This window comes from Xiphias gladius, chromosome 20 (assembly GCF_016859285.1).
Source record: "Xiphias gladius isolate SHS-SW01 ecotype Sanya breed wild chromosome 20, ASM1685928v1, whole genome shotgun sequence".
In the NCBI taxonomy this organism is placed as follows: domain Eukaryota; kingdom Metazoa; phylum Chordata; class Actinopteri; order Istiophoriformes; family Xiphiidae; genus Xiphias; species Xiphias gladius.
The window spans coordinates 22886780-22902665 of NC_053419.1; the positions used below are offsets into that span (position 1 = coordinate 22886780).

A 15886-nucleotide genomic window follows, 5' to 3' on the forward strand; every position below is an offset into this window, starting at 1 on the left:
CAAGACATAGTCCAGCAAATCCTCCTCCTCCTGTAAAACCACGACTCGTCACTATCACGACTACAGTTTTTTGTGCAGATGAAACAAACAAGATATAATGTCTTAATTTGGGAGCTTTAGAGGTGCCGGTCGGCAGATTTTGTTCCATCTGGACAGAGCCACGCTAGCTAAGCAAACCGGCTGTAGATTCACATTTAACATACAGACATGAGCATGGTATTGACTGTCTGATCTAACTCTCTGCAAGAAAATAAATAAAAGTATTTCCCAAAATATCAAACGACCCCTTTAAGTGATCAAGCTCTCCTGCTATAGTGGCACCAAAGAGCTTTGGATATAGCAGAGCAGACGAGATGTGTGAGGAACCAGGGTCGAGCCTACGGCAACTTGGGACTGACCTACGAAGCTCTAGGAAACTATGAGCGGGCCGTGGTCTTTCAGGAGCAGCACCTGAGTGTGGCAGCGCAGACCAACGACCTGATAGCTAAAACTCTGGCCTACGGGAGCCTGGGAAGGATACACCATGCACTGCAAAACTATGCACAGGCTGTGATGTACCTACAGGAAGGTAAGAATCGAGCTACCGAGGTATGACCGGCAGTTATTACAGGTATTAAGGTGAGAAGCACTCTCAGATTTTTCCCGTGATCATGAAATAATTGTTCTGTGATTCTGCAAGTTTTCATCTGATATTAAACCTTCACTAAGAACAACACCGAGCTATTATCACCTTAAAAAGTTCAACTTGTTAGCATACAGCTTCCTATTTACACATTCAGCAGATATGGAGTAACATTATCATTCATTTGGACAGTAGGTACAATACTCACTCTCTCTTAGCTCTGTTTTGGTCTCCACCAGCTCCTCAGGGCAATATCTGGCTCTTTAGCTGCTAAATGCTCCACGATGTTCACCGGCAAATGTGGCGCTTCGTTTCGTTCAAGAAATACGTTTCCTCTGAACATAACCCAGCCAGAAATTACATTTCCTACAAAACGTGTTTGCTCGGCTCAGAGTCGCAGTAGAAATCTAATTTTCTAGGAGACAGGTCGCAGTAGCTTTTTGGACTGTGTGAGACTCATGTACACGTGTTATATTTACCAGTGGCTGATGACCACCTACGATAGGCAGTTAGGCAGTGTATTGTTGGATCCAGAAGACCGTAACGCCGCCTGAATCGAGATTCAGATGTCCGATAGGTTTCTTTCAACATTTTTTCAACATTTTCCACTGTGTTTGAAAAGCAGTCAGTTTTTGACAGGTATCAACAAACTCAAGTCTAAAAAGTTAGTCACGGTTTCACTTTTCCCTGTAGTCGTACAGGCTCCATTGAGGGAGGCTCTGGCTCTTAGCGCAGACTTTGATCTGCATGTGGGTTGTTTAAGCCTGAGAACATTCTGCGTTGCATTTCTCAAACCCTGAAGGAGCACGAAAGGTATTCATGAGTCTGACACGGGCTAATAGAAGATCAGTGCTTGGGTGTTTACCCTGGAGTGTGGTTTCCTTCCTTCGGCTTGTTGTCAACAATCCTGTTTGATTTAACTTCTTCTCCAACTAAACTACTCTTTGAAACACACACACACACACACACACACGTGTCTCATCTCTCTCTAGTTGTAAGACTGCATCCTTGTTGAAAGTATTCCCATATGAATCTCTCTGCTGCTGTATTAAAAAATCACACTTTAATATGCACACACTCATACTAAGGCTGAGATAAATCAAAACACAACCTAATTGTAATGGATATTTGAAATGAGTGGTTGGGTTCATTTATAAAGTCCCTCAGGGTTCATCGGACCTGTAAGACACGGCCACGGTTTGTCACTTAACTCGCAGATCCTCTGGATTTTAATTGATCATTAACTGAAAAGCCAAAGAAGAATTCGGCTCAGAGTGGAGGCGAGGACAGAGCTGAAGCGTGCCTCCAATTAACCTCCCCAAACACCAGAACGAAAAAACACAGATACCGAACATCACAGGGCCAGCAAGAGACCAACAGGCAGAGGAGTGTCAACCAAAACCTGAGGATTGGTGAGACTCCGCTCAATCTCAGGGCCTAATGAGAGCTAAATACAACCTGCCACGACTGTCTGCTCCTTTACAGCAGGAGAGATGGAACGTATCTGAGTCAAACTGAAGAGCAGAGGGAAAACAAAAACTTTAAATTTGAAGCGGCAGAATAATAAGACGGGGGGCGAAGAAAGACAAAAGGAGCAATGAGAGAAAAAGAATGGCAAATGTGAGCGCCCTCGGCTCGGTGCGAGCTCGCTTCTGTGCAGCAACAGATGAGCGTCAAAGAGCCAGGACGTTCAAAGAGATGATTTTCAGATCAGCCTCTCGGAAGCAGCATCTGATCTCCTCTGCTCTGTCTCTCCCTCCTCTCCTCAGGTCTGCGCCTGGCAGAGCAGTTAGGTCGCAGAGAAGATGAAGCTAAGATACGCCATCGCCTGGGTCTGTCTCTGTGGGCCGGCGGAAACCTGGAGGAGGCACAACACCAGGTGTGTGTGTTTGTGTACATTCACAGCTGCGTGTCCCCAGTATCTTAACTTGGGCTTGCTTCCCAACCTACTGTACAAGTCTAGTGTGAAGACAGGGTCAGAGATTTATTGCCGCGGGGATCTTTTGGATGTTAGTCCCATTTTTAGAACGGAAACAGCTGCCCCCCTTCACAGAACCACACGTCTCATCCCTGACGGGAACCAGTTTCTGCACTTGTTTTATTGGCAGTACCTCTACAGAGTTGTGACAAGACGACTAGCCCGACATCAGCAGTTGTCCGAGTCTTGTTTACACTAGTATTCCTAGCCACCGGTATCTAAAGGCATCCGAGGAGGTTGCTAGGATTTACATAATACAGTTACAGCCTTGAGAAGTAGTAGGTGCGATGGACTCAATGATGGATCGATGCGGATGATCAATCAAATACATTTTTTAACCCTCCTGAGTCTGTTTGTTCATCAGTGAATATACTGAGCATTTTTATTAATAGTAACACAACTTTGTTTATAAGCCTCGTACAGACAGGCTGAGAAAACCAGCCAGAGGTGCTGATGTGGAGCTTTCATAAACTATCTCCTTTATGTCTTTAGACCATAAAACTGTCTTTGAATTATTAATGTTTTCAGTAAAATACAGACATACAGCGGCTTCCAGTGAAAAGGCACTAAAATGAGTCATGTTTATTTACATGTAAATAAACTTTATTATAGCTATGTTTCTTAGAGTTTTCTGGAGTAACAATATATATTTTTTTACAACCTTGAACTGTGTTATAATAGTATCTTCAGTGATTATCTCTCATTATTTGTACATTTGTTTAGGTGCCTGTGTCATTTTTTCTTGTATTTTTGGTTTTTATGGCAGCTTCATATTTTGCTAAATTGAGAAAATGAGAAGCCAAACTTATAGCTGAGTTTGTGCTGAAAAGAAGGACACCATGTAGGTGGAGTAAGGCCACTGTAAAAGGTGTTGAACAAAGACAAAATGGACACAAAAGACGAACCAAAACGAACCTGGACCCCAGAGGCTTCATTGGATTTATTAATTTCATTCAATTTTACACATTTTTACATTTTCGCACGTGTTAATTTTTTTTCCTTTTCTAGAGCAAAAGCATACAGTTTGAAAATGCATAAATTATGCAGTGTAAGCAATTTGACTTGCAACGTACAACAAAGACAAGAAATTAAAAGAAGATGTTGCTGTTCCACAGCAGATGTGGAGTAAATAGTGTGGTTTTGATCAACACGATTACCGATCAGTTGTAATGACACCATCTTTGTTTGGCTGTTGTTACCAATGGCTGAGCTTGACAGAGAGAAAAGGAGGCTGAACACACACCCGACTCTTCAGATTGCTGTGTATTTGTAGTGCCACCCAGTGGTCAGTATTGAAACAGCTCGCTCATTGGGGTTCGAAGAAAAAAACACTGGCAATTGAAATCAGCTCCCCCTGCTTTAAAATAACGTGTTTTATATATATGCAGACGGGTGACAAGTGAAAGGAAAATCCTGAAAAGAGTGGAGAAACATAACACATGCAGATGCAGTATTAAATTGTCCTCACGGTCACCAGATCTCAACCCAAGTGAACACCTATGGGAGACTTGTGTATGTGTACGTGTGGCTCTTCAGACAACCGGATTCTCCAGTTGGATGTAGTATAAGAATCTCAGTGTGATGTACGTTTGTTTTGCTGTGTGTTTCAGTTGTACAGGGCATCTGTGTTATTTGAAACGATTCGTCATGAGACGCAGCACAGTACGGATTACAAGCTCTCTCTGTTTGATCTGCAAACCAGCTCGTACCAGGCTCTCCAGAGAGTCCTCGTCAGCCTAGGTGAATTAACTGGCCTCTCCTCTTGTGTTGTTATTGTGCAGTTTGAATCACTGTGCCTCGCTTAGTCTGTAAGTTTTTCTCACCTCTCCTCTTTCATTTTCACACTCTGTCTGGGTGCCTGTTAGCAGTGCACACCTTATGACCTGATGTCTGGTTTCCTTTGTTTACTAATGCTGCTAATTTAAACCTTCTGTTCTCCCAAAATCCCCCTGATCCAACTTCCTAACTCACCAACGACTCCTAATTTACCTTCTGCGTTCCCACTCAGGCCGGCACGACGAGGCGCTGGCCATTGCGGAGCGAGGGCGTACACGTGCCTTTGCCGATCTCCTGGTAGAACGCCAGAAAGGAGGTCAGCAAGCAGCGAGCGCTGACCCTTACATTCCAGTTACCGTAGAGCACATCCTGGAGACGGTCAATGGTCAGAGGGCCATGGTCCTCTACTATTCTCTGGCAGGAGGCTTTCTGTACAGTTGGCTGATATCTCCAGGGACAGGTACACACACTTAAGCACACCACACAGCTTTAGGTCAAGAAAATGCGCCTTACTTCCGCGGCCATTGTCAGGCCAAAGGTCAGTGTAGATCAGTGTCAGATCAGTGTAGGTCCCTGTGTGAAAACACTGTATGTTAACCTGGACAGATGTACACTCACTGGGCAGTTTATTAGGTACACCTAATGCAGTACAGCTCAGCGGCACCACAACCACCATCAACACATCTCTAAAAGAGTTTCAACACACACACTGAAAACTATAACCTTCGTGAAGGGGGATTTACTGCAGGACTGCTGTATTAGACGGCATTAGTTTTGGCTAGGTGTAACTAATACACTGACAACTGAGCGTACGTATGATAGGAAGCTATAAATTGTGGATAATTCCTTCAAGAATGTCTTCGGGCGGATGAAGAGTGTAGCTAGGAACTAAATATATCCCCGTAACCGTGCAGTAACGGAGCTCACACACACATTCACACAGAATAATAATGAAAACCTGCACACCAAACAACACTAGGCCTTGTCTCCACCGTCTTTTCATGGTTAAAATGCCTAAAACCTCGTTGGCTACTAAATATATTCTTATACTGCACTCCTCGGTCTTTCCCTGTTTTCTTTTACCGGTCTTTTCTTTTCAGAGTCTGTTTTCACTGATCTGTCATCAGCGCTGCCCTCGAGAATCGTTTCAAAATGCTCGGCTTTCATGCCCGCATCAATGGGATATTTTTCCTTATTATGATCTCTTATGGCTAAATTATGGTTCCAGTTGTCCATTATATCAGTCTGGCTGGGACCAGTTGCGTCATTGAGCTTCCTCCAGCATCGCTTAACCGTTAGCATTAGCATCTTTCCAGTGAACCCTAAGAGTGGAACTGGGCCAAAACCCAGTGGGATGATTGCCATGACATTTACTGAGCACAGTCATTTGCCTCAGTGGATGAAGCCTTTCATTTTGGACTCTCATATTCTCATTGTCATGACATTTGAGGATATTTAAGGGGATAAACCTATGGATTTTAATCACTTTCTGAATTAAATGACCGCATGACCTTTCTTCTAGGGCCTCCTTCATATTTTTGGGCCCCATCGCTGGTTTATTCCATCTAGAACTTGTGTATTGGGGGTCGTAAAATACGCTGCGGCCTCTAAGATCCGCTAGCTACTAGGGCTTAAAACCTTTAGCCTTGTTAATAATTAAGGTATTTCCCAAAATCTTCCATGCATACTGAGTTTGGAGCAATGTCATATGCAAGACTGATAGTGCTGCACAACCAGCTTTAAAACGGATCCTTGTCCCAGTTTTCCCAGTTATTTTGCAGTATAAAAAACCCCCACACGTAGCCTCATGGAGCTTTGTGCCCACATATCACCATATAATATAGGCTTTCTACATTCCCATGCCAACACGGGCAGTCAAATGAACACACATAGAGTACAGCGTGCACTAGCTCACTCGTGTTCTTCCTTAAAATGCTACAACAGGTATCGTGAAGTTTAACGAGGTGTATCTTGGAGAGGCCGGAGCGGAGGCGTCTGAGCTGCAGGACGGTGGTGGGAGCCCACAGGGTGGAGGAGGAGGAGGAGGAGGAGCAGGAGCAGGTGGAAGTCCTCTGTCTCTAGACCAGTACATCTGCAACGCTAGAGAGGCCCTGGGGTTGGACAGCCATTACAGCAGGTAGTGCTTTTTCTTTAATGATACAGGAAACTTTGTTCGATGACAGTGACAGAGGAGAAACCCTTTTCCAGCATCTTTTCACACACTGAAGAAATCATTTCGTTACCTTTTGTGCCCACTGTCCTCTGACTTTTCTCCTACCGCCATCAGCAGGTCATGATATTCACTAATTAAGTGAAATATCTCAACATGTACAAGATGGGTTGGCATACAGTTTATTTAAACATATTGAATGAATCCTCCTGACTTTGGAGATCCCCTGATGTCGCCTCTAGCACCACCATGAGGTTGACATTTGTAGTTTTAAAGGAAACGTCTCAGCGACTATTGGATGGATTGCTGGTAATCCCTCTGAACTTTCATCCAGAGCCGTCAGGTCAAAATTTCACTTTGTCCGTTGCTTAATGACCAAATATCTGAAAAACTACAAAACACTGACGATCCCCATCAGCCTGAGCTGTACCTTGTGTGTAGCGCTGTTGCAAATGTTAGCGTGGTAACTCACTAAACGGAGATGGTGACCGTGGTAAGAACTCTTCTTTGTTAGCACACTGACTTTCAGCTCAAGCCCCGCTGTGCCTGAGTACAGCCTCACAGGGAAGCTGCAGACTCTCAGTCTTATTGTTTTACGTCATCAGTCATTAAAACACGAGGGGGGAAAGTGAGAAAAGCAAGACAGAGGAGCCGCACGCTGTGTGTCATCTGTCTTCCTTTCCTCCTGCTCTGTCCTGCCATATTTCCTTATCCTCAATTATCCTGCCCACAACTTCAGGCCTCGGTTGGTACAACTGCTTGAGTTTGTAAATCACTACCATGTGTTTGTGTCAGCAAATGTTCCCCCACACAAACTGCGTCTCAACTTTCTGTGAAAACCACTGCAGTGGAGTTAAGGTAGCCAGCAGCGATTCATTGCGTCTGTCGCGAGTGTGTCTGTCTGGGTGTGTGTGTGTGTGTCTCTGTCTGTTTGTGTTAAAGCTGTGGCGAGCTTGGAGCCTTCCTCCATTTATGCGTGATGATTGTGAATCCTGCTCATCCACAGCATGAAATGTATTTGCACATATGCAGCATTAAAATGCTTTCCTACCCACCAGTAGACGTTTACTACCCTCTGACTTGTATCCAGGCAGCAGAAACTGCTATTTTAACACAGATCAAATCTCCCTGAGTGTGTGAAAAGTGCAGCCAAAGGATCCCATAAAAAGTAATGATGTTTGCTAATGGCAAATTCTGCGAGCCACCAGTCAAGTACATAAGAGTTGTATAATTAACTGCTGCATATTTTTTTCTTTCTGTAAAAAGACTCAGCATTCTCTGTTCGTGTGGTGTCACGCAGTAAGCACTGGGCTGGCAATAAACTGCAATATTAAACATTACTTATTCTCTCATAAGAATTATCATGACCTAACTTGTAAAAAACCTGCTCTCTGCATCCTGTTTCATCCTGAAAGTTAAAATGTTTCCAGAAAGGGAGTTAATGCAGCTTTTGAAGTAAGGAAAAATAACCCATTCTTCTCACAGGGCGGATAAGATGTACCCTTGCTCAATTCAATGCACTCAGGGTTCTTGTAGCTACAGTCTTACTTGATCTCGTGTGATAGGTAGCTTACGGCGGCTTATGTTAGCAAACTTTGGGCAGACGTTGCTCTGTAGTCGACCTTTGTGACCCTTCTCTTTTTGTGCTGCTAGCACACTGCCTTTTAGCATTTGACATTAACCCCTGCCGTCACTTGTGGCCACAGAGGCCGCTGTTCGGTAAAAGCTGAAGTCTCACTTTAAACTTTTAACTACTGTAAAATGAAATAGTTGTTGGTCCCGAGCACGGGGTTAAAGCCCGTCACTAAATGCTGTAATAACGCAGTGTGCCTGTGTCATCGTCTGCCTCTCAGAGTTTGCTCCAGCAGTGAGACCGAGAGCGAAGCCGGAGATCTGTTAGAGCAGCAGTTCGAGGAGCTGAACAACAAACTCACGTCAGCCACCGACCCCACAGGATACCTCCGCATGGTGTCCAGGAACAACCTCTTCAACAGGTTGGGTTTCGCGTTTTAGCTTCGTTTGATCAGTGGTCAGTCCACTATTCAGTTCAGACTGAAACATCTTAAAAAAAAAAAAAAAAGGTTTGATGGATTGCCTTGACATTTTGTAAAAACATTCAAGGATGAATTCCACTGACTTTTCCTCTGCCGCCACCATGAGGTTAACATTTGTGGTTTTAAGTTGAATGTCGGAACAACTATTGGATGGATTTCCGTGAAATTTAAAGCACAAATTCTTGTTCCCCTCAGGGTGAATTGTAATCACTTAAGTAAACCCTGAATTTGTCTTTCAGCGCCATCAGCAGATCCAAATTTCAGTTTGTCTGGCACTTGGGTTTATGTATGTGTATTTTTTTTTTTTTTTTTCTCATGTGTGGGTTTATTCCTTCAGCAGAAGCTGCCAGAGCATGACCAGCCTATACAGTGCCACGGTATCCCCAGTGAAAGACAGCTCATCCTCTCCTCCCTTCCGACCGAGTAACATCAGCAAACCTCCTCTACGAGCCCTTTATGACTTACTCATAGCACCGATGGAAGGGGTATGCACAGTATGCACGTGTCCTGGGATGTATCTCCTCCGTATTCCAACGGGCAGCGTATTTGCATTTCCTTTTTTGTGCTTTTTTTTTTAAGCAAAAGGGATCTTTTTGTCGTCTTCTCTCTCCAGGGCCTAATGCACAGCAGCGGACCCGTGGGCAGGCACAGACAGCTCGTACTGGTGTTGGAGGGGGAGTTGTACCTGATCCCGTTTGCCTTGCTCAAAGGCAGCTCCTCTAATGAGTACCTGTATGAAAGGTTCAGTCTCATTTCTGTGCCTTCATTAGCAAGCCTGGGAGCCACAATCAAGGTAAAAAAAAAAAATCTTTATCCTAAGCATTGTGTTAGTTTTAATAATTCATGTAAATTGATGGATTTTTGGTTTGTGGAATTAATGAATTCTTCTTAAAATATTCTTGTGTATCTTGTCTTGTATTTTATTTTTGTAGCGTATTTGGCTCCTTAAACTACAGAAAATCTCTATAAACATATATATCTGACCTGAAACTGTGTTCAACCCACAGACCCACCCTCGCCGCGGCGGTCCCTTACTTTGCACAGATGGAGGTTCGGTGGCTGCGGTGGTTGGAGCTCCTCGCCTGCCCCCCAATGTGATGGACCGCTGGTTGTGGGGGCCCTTACCTTCAGCCCAAGATGAAGTTCTTTGGCTGGGGGAGCAGCTCGGATGTCACCCCCTAACCGGAGCAAATGCCACAAAGGAGCGTGTCCTCGCCGCTCTGAGTCAGGCAGAGTGCGTTCACTTCGCGACTCACATATCCTGGAAGCTGGCCGCTCTGGTCCTCGCCCCCAGCCAGGAGCACGGCGGGGGAGAGGGGGCAGGAAGCCGACCCAAGGAGAAATCGCCGTGTGGTGCGTCGCCCTCAGGCGAGACTGCGGATCGGGATGGAAAGGGCAGGGGTTCGTTTTCAAAGAGTCACGGCAGCCCAGAGAGAATCAGGAGAGCAGATGAAACGAGTGAGGATGGGGAAAGTGTGTGTGAATTGGAGAGTGTGTGCGACAGCCCGGCACTTCAAGACTTCCTCCTCACTGCTGCTGATATACTGGGCCTGTGCTTGACCGTCAAATTGGTGGTGCTGAGGTAAAACTTTTCGCAGATTCAACATTTTGCAAAGCCCGTTTGGTCTGACAGGTCACCTGAATTCTGGTTCCTGGTCACCTCAGGTTGTACCCGGAGTCCAGCAGCAGGGTGACGGCTGACGGGATGGTGGGTCTGACCCGAGCCTTCCTGGCCGCTGGTGTCCAGTGTGTGTGCGTCTCTCTGTGGCCTGTACCGATCGCTGCCTCCAAGCTGTTCACACACACCTTCTATACAGCCCTTCTCAACGGGACCAAGGCCAGTTCAGCGCTGACGGAGGCCATGAAGACGCTGCAGAGCAGCAAGCACTTCTCACACCCCTCCAACTGGGCAGGTGAGCAAACAACCCTGCACCTAAACACTCAAGGTCCACTAACTAGCGTCCAACAATATCTCACAGTATACATCAACTGATGGAGTTTGCTCAGCTTCTATTCAGTTCAGTAAGAAATGCCAAATGTGTGGGGGACAGAAGTAGGATGTTGAAAAGTGAGGGGGACATGTCCCCCCCCACGGCCAGTTGAAATTACCCTTTTGTGACTGCATACAACTAAATTGGATGCACAAGTTTGCGGAATCTCAAGGTGCACTTTCCCTAAACGTTCACTGAAAATAGAGGAGGTCCAGAACAGCAAGCGGGGTCGGAATATGGAACAGTGTGTTCCATATTGTCACGTCTTTCTATCATACTTATTACGTGTATGACGGAAAATAATTTACGGGAATTTTGTTCCAATCTACACCTTGAAAAACAGCCTGGAAAACAAAAAATTTGGTTAACATCCAACCACCGTTTCCTGATCACGTAACTACCGGAGCTTCCATTAGCCACAGCCTCGGGAAGACATGGTTTCAGTTAAGAATAGTTGATTTGTGTAACTTTACCTTGCTTTTCTCCCCAGTTCCTCTCTCCCACTCCTCGCATCTACTCTGGTGCATTTTTTCCGAATCACACAATAGGCAGCGAGAAGCTCGAACAGCGTGCAACATTGCTTTTCATGACATCATGTAGCGTTTAAATGTCTTTATTACACCACTGTGTATTTCCCCTCAGGTTACATGTTGATTGGCAATGATGTGAAGCTGAACAGCCCCATGTCGCTGGTTGGCCAAGCCCTGGCAGAGATCCTCCAGTACCCAGAGAGGGCCAGGGACGCCCTCAGAGTGCTGTTACACTTGGTGAGACAACTTCACACCGCTCAAGTTATTAATAATCATACAGTGGCCCCATTGTGATCCAGCTAGCTCTTCTAAGATGAATTTGAACCTCAGAATCGCACCAGGTCTATGAGTTGACACCCAGCCGAATATAAATCCAATCTTTTGCATCATTTATGATTTTAAAGATCAAAAAGGATCAAACTGAGCGTAATCTTTTACAAACAATACAAATGCTTCTGTGTAGAGCTGAACCCATAAATTGATCAACGGAAAAATTAATCTGCAACAATTTTAATAATTGGTTCATTGTTTAAGTCATTTCCTTTTAAGCAAAACTGCCAAACAATTCACTGCTACCAGTTCCTCAAATGTGAACATTTGTTTGCCTTTTTTGTTCTGCGATAATATATTTAATATCTTTGGGTTTCGGACCTTTGATTGGACAAAAGAAAACATTGGGTTCAGAGAAATTGTGATGGGCCATTTTGCTCTATGTTCTGACATTTCATTGACCAAACTACTGAATAATGAAAACCGTCATTAGTTTCAGCCCTAGATCAATATTAAGGTGACGACCTACAATCGCCACGAATTGCTTTTCTTCACCAAGTTTTCTTGTTTCCACCCTTTTGGTGGTTTTGATGCATCACTTTCCTTCCGTCTGAAAAGAAATTTAAAGGTGTGTTGCCGAGACAGCTGGGGAAAAAAACTACACTCGGCTCTCACAAAGATCAATACAAATCTGGTACGGCATATGCTGTGCTCCATCTATTAGACCTCCATCAGAGCACGAGGTCCGGGTCTGAAATCCCCCAAAATGTCATATTGTAAATAGCATTTCCAGGCCCATTATCCCACAACAGAAAATCCAACAGAGATTAATTATCATGAACTATCTCTCTCTCTCTCTATAGGTTGAGAAGTCTTTGCAGCGCATTCAGAGCGGCCAGTGTAACCCAATGTACACGTCGCAACAAAGCGTGGAGAATAAGGTCTGTGCGTGGCTCCTTCTATGTCTTTGTCTTTAAATGCAACCCTGTCTCTCCTCTGCTCACGTCCATGTGTTTTCTCTCCACTGGGTAAGGTCGGCGGGGTGCCCGGGTGGCAGGCCCTCCTGTCTGCGGTGGGTTTCCGGCTGGACTTCTCCGGTAGCGGCGCTGGTCTGCCCGCGGCAGTTTTCTTCCCCACATCAGACCCCGGGGACCGGCTGCAGCAGTGCAGCACCACTTTGCAGTCCCTGCTTGGTACCTCAGTTTGTCCATTATTCTAAATGTCTCTCATGTCAATCACACTTGTTTTGTCCCTCCAGGGAGGATCTGCCATGACACTATATTTTAGTTGTTTATCTTACATCAACTAGAGAATAGTTTTAGCTGTTGTTTCATAACACATGTACTTCCAAAATCGGCCAGTAGAGACCACTTATGCAGCAGATTCTGCAATGAATTGATCTGATGTCAAAACTGAGCTCTTAAATCAATTAGACTACTACTAGGATCAGTGGTAAAAAGTCACACCTGACCATATTAGTTGTATAAATAATCATTGTCACTTGATCAAGATATTTCATCTCTGCTTGAAGGTCTAACTAACCTCCTGTACATCCCCAGGTCTTTCTCCTCCAGCTCTGCAGGCTCTCTGTAAACTGGTCACGGCATCTGAGGCCGGAGAGCAGCTCATTCACAAGGTACTGAAATGACGTACAGTAGTGCCGCAGCTGTTCGTGTCACTGGTGGAAGAATTACTGACATCCTTTACTTAAGGAAACGTACCGATTCAACGATGCATAAATACTCCATTACGAGTAAAAGTACTATGTTGAGAATCTATTTTAAGTAAAAGTACAGTAGTATTAACCGTAAAATGTACTTAAAGTATCAAAATTAAAAGCACCCCATTCTGCAGTAAAATGTCCCCTGTGACTGATCTACTGTATTATTATATGCGGCATTATTAGATTGTAAATGCTTCAGCAGCGTCTTACTGTTTTTAACTGCTTCATATACAGTTATACAGTTTGGCGCAGTGTTTCCCAACCTAGGGGTCGGCCCCCCTCCAAAGGGTCACAAGATAAATCTGAGGGGTCGTGAGATGATTAATGTGAGGGGGAAGAAGAAAAAACCAAAGTTTTTATTCTCAAATTTAACGTTTAATCTTTGAAAACATGTTGTGTATTTTATAAGCTTAACAAATGTTTTTTTAATGTAAAATCTTATTCTGAAAGGTAAAGTACAATATTTCCTTACGACACTTAGTAGAGTAGAAATTCAGCTAGAAGTGAAATGTTATCCAAATGGCACACAGCTATTCACTTTTCATCGCCGCCTATTTATGTGTTAGCGACAGGGGCCCGGTTACATTGCTCTTTGCTAGTCGTAGCCTTCCATACGATATGGCTATCACCAGATACCATCAACATACAGCCAGTCATCATTCATGCATGGCGAGCGTGCAGCGACTCAAACCCAACATTTGCACAGCAGCAAACCACTGAACTTCTGTTTCCTCTTCTCTTATACCCACCTCACAAAGGCGGTTAAAAGCGTGGTGGGAACGGTAAGTGTTTCGTGACGTTACTGACTTGAGTTCAGAGGAACGTATAAGACTGGTCACAGCAGGCGCACAAAGACCAGAACGCTAAGTCGCTTGCTAATTCTTACTTGTACGATCCTTGCGATGTGGGTGCTGCACCAAGCTTGTCTTTATGAGAATAGTTAGCTCAGACTTGTTTTTTGCTCAGTAGGTCACTCACAGTAAATTATGTAATTTGTAACAGGGTTGTCATGTAATGCAGTGTAGGTTTTCAAATGTGATATAAGAAATTAAGTCAGAAGCATAAAGCATATTTGAATGTTGAAACATCCGTGTGTCGGAGCTGTCCTCTCTTTTCTCCCTCGCCCTTCTTTCCGATCATCATTTCTTCTTTCCTCTCCAAAAGCTCCACCAGGTGTTGGTGCAGTTGCAGTCGGGCGACAAAGAGCAAGACTTTTCACTGGCTCCCATTCAGGTGTCGATAAGTGTGCAGCTCTGGAGGCTTCCAGGCTGCCACGAGTTCCTGGCTGCGCTCGGTGGGTCATCAGTGCAATAAACTAAGCTGCACTTTCTTTGTCCTTCATTAGTTGTGTCACCACTGCGTTCATTCATACCAACGTCCAAATTACTCACTTTGTCCTTTTAGGCTTTTAATTCATCATGCAGGCCCCTACATTGGATACTTCGACTATCCACTATACCTACCTTAAAACAGCTGCAGGGCATCCAGACCAAACTGAATTTATTAACAATTTATTTAAACTTACAACTGCAGACTTAATCATAAACCTTATATAAAACGTGTGCCTTTTTAATAGAAAGTGGAACACGGCACTTTAGTGTTGTAGCTGGTCTGGATGGTGCCAATATGACCTACTTTATATGCTGCTGCCCGGCCTTTTTTTAGGCTCATGATATTTTGTGTATGTTGATGTAAAATCTTGTAAAATCTTCATCTCCAAAGCACAGAATTAATATAGTTGTTAAAAGGATGTAGGGCAGTTAAAAAGCACATTATTTTCCTCTGAATGCAGCGGAATAGAAGCAACATAAAAAAGACAAAAGTTCAGAACAAGTATCTTGAAAAATGTACTTAAGTACTGGAGTAAATGTACTCAGTTACTTTCCTCAATTCTCCCTCTCTCTCAGGGTTCGATCTTTGTGAGGTGGGTCAGGAGGAGGTCGTGCTGAAGACTGGAAAACAGGCCAGCAGACGCACCATGCATTTTGCCCTTCAGTCTCTTCTGGCACTGTTTGGTGAGAAAAATGCACAACTTTGGGCTTTCTTTTTTTTTTCAAAACTAAATGCTACTGAACCCTCCTCTTTCTTCCAACCTAATACTCCAAGTCATTCCCTGTCTTACTTCAGACTCCACAGAGCTTCCCAAGCGACTGAGCATGGACAGCTCCTCCTCCCTGGAGTCTCTGTCGTCCTCCCAGTCAGCCTCCCAGCCTCACTCTTTACCCCTCTCCTTCGGTTGCTACCCGCCTCAGCCCTCCTTCTTGCCCCCGGTCTGCCCGGACAACCTCTCCTGCGACGCCATCTCCGTCTACAGCCTCAGCTCCCTCGCCTCCTCTCTCAGCTTCCTGTCCCGACCCGAGCCCGCAGGCAGTGACATCATCAGCCAGCGGTCGCATCAACAGGAGCCGGACAGACCTCGCGGCGGAGCGGGCCTCTACGCCTCGCACCGCCCTTCAGCCGGACTGTTGAGAGGTCGGCTCGCCAATCACGGAGGAGTAGCAGGAGAAGGGGAGGACGACGAGTATGAGGGGTACTCCATTATAAGCAGCGAGCCGTTAGGACGAGGGGGGAGGGACTGCGACACACTTCCGCTACCTGCGGGACACAGACATGGCAGAGGCGGTGCTGGGAGAGGATCTAACGGGGGTCATGGGTATCCTATAACGATTTCCTCCAAGGGAAGCATCAGCACACCTACATCACCCATTAAAGCCCCGCCGCTGGCCCTAAAAGTTTCATCCAGCCCCAAACTCAGGCAGGAAATGTGAGTTC

At 45.0% G+C, this 15886-nt stretch overlaps 1 protein-coding gene across 1 annotated transcript in view; it reads left to right on the top strand.

Annotated features, from left to right (window-relative positions):
* Positions 1-15886, top strand: part of ttc28 (tetratricopeptide repeat domain 28) — a 126841-nt gene that overhangs the window by 107450 nt on the left and 3505 nt on the right. The window contains exons 17-33 of the mRNA XM_040157733.1: positions 316-568; positions 2392-2501; positions 4211-4340; positions 4609-4836; positions 6321-6513; positions 8400-8540; positions 8938-9085; positions 9214-9393; positions 9608-10182; positions 10266-10513; positions 11234-11358; positions 12255-12332; positions 12425-12584; positions 12951-13027; positions 14279-14408; positions 15022-15129; positions 15242-15878. Of these exons, the coding sequence (XP_040013667.1) occupies positions 316-568; positions 2392-2501; positions 4211-4340; positions 4609-4836; positions 6321-6513; positions 8400-8540; positions 8938-9085; positions 9214-9393; positions 9608-10182; positions 10266-10513; positions 11234-11358; positions 12255-12332; positions 12425-12584; positions 12951-13027; positions 14279-14408; positions 15022-15129; positions 15242-15878 (3521 nt within the window). The remainder of the gene's footprint in view (positions 1-315; positions 569-2391; positions 2502-4210; positions 4341-4608; positions 4837-6320; positions 6514-8399; positions 8541-8937; positions 9086-9213; positions 9394-9607; positions 10183-10265; positions 10514-11233; positions 11359-12254; positions 12333-12424; positions 12585-12950; positions 13028-14278; positions 14409-15021; positions 15130-15241; positions 15879-15886) is intronic.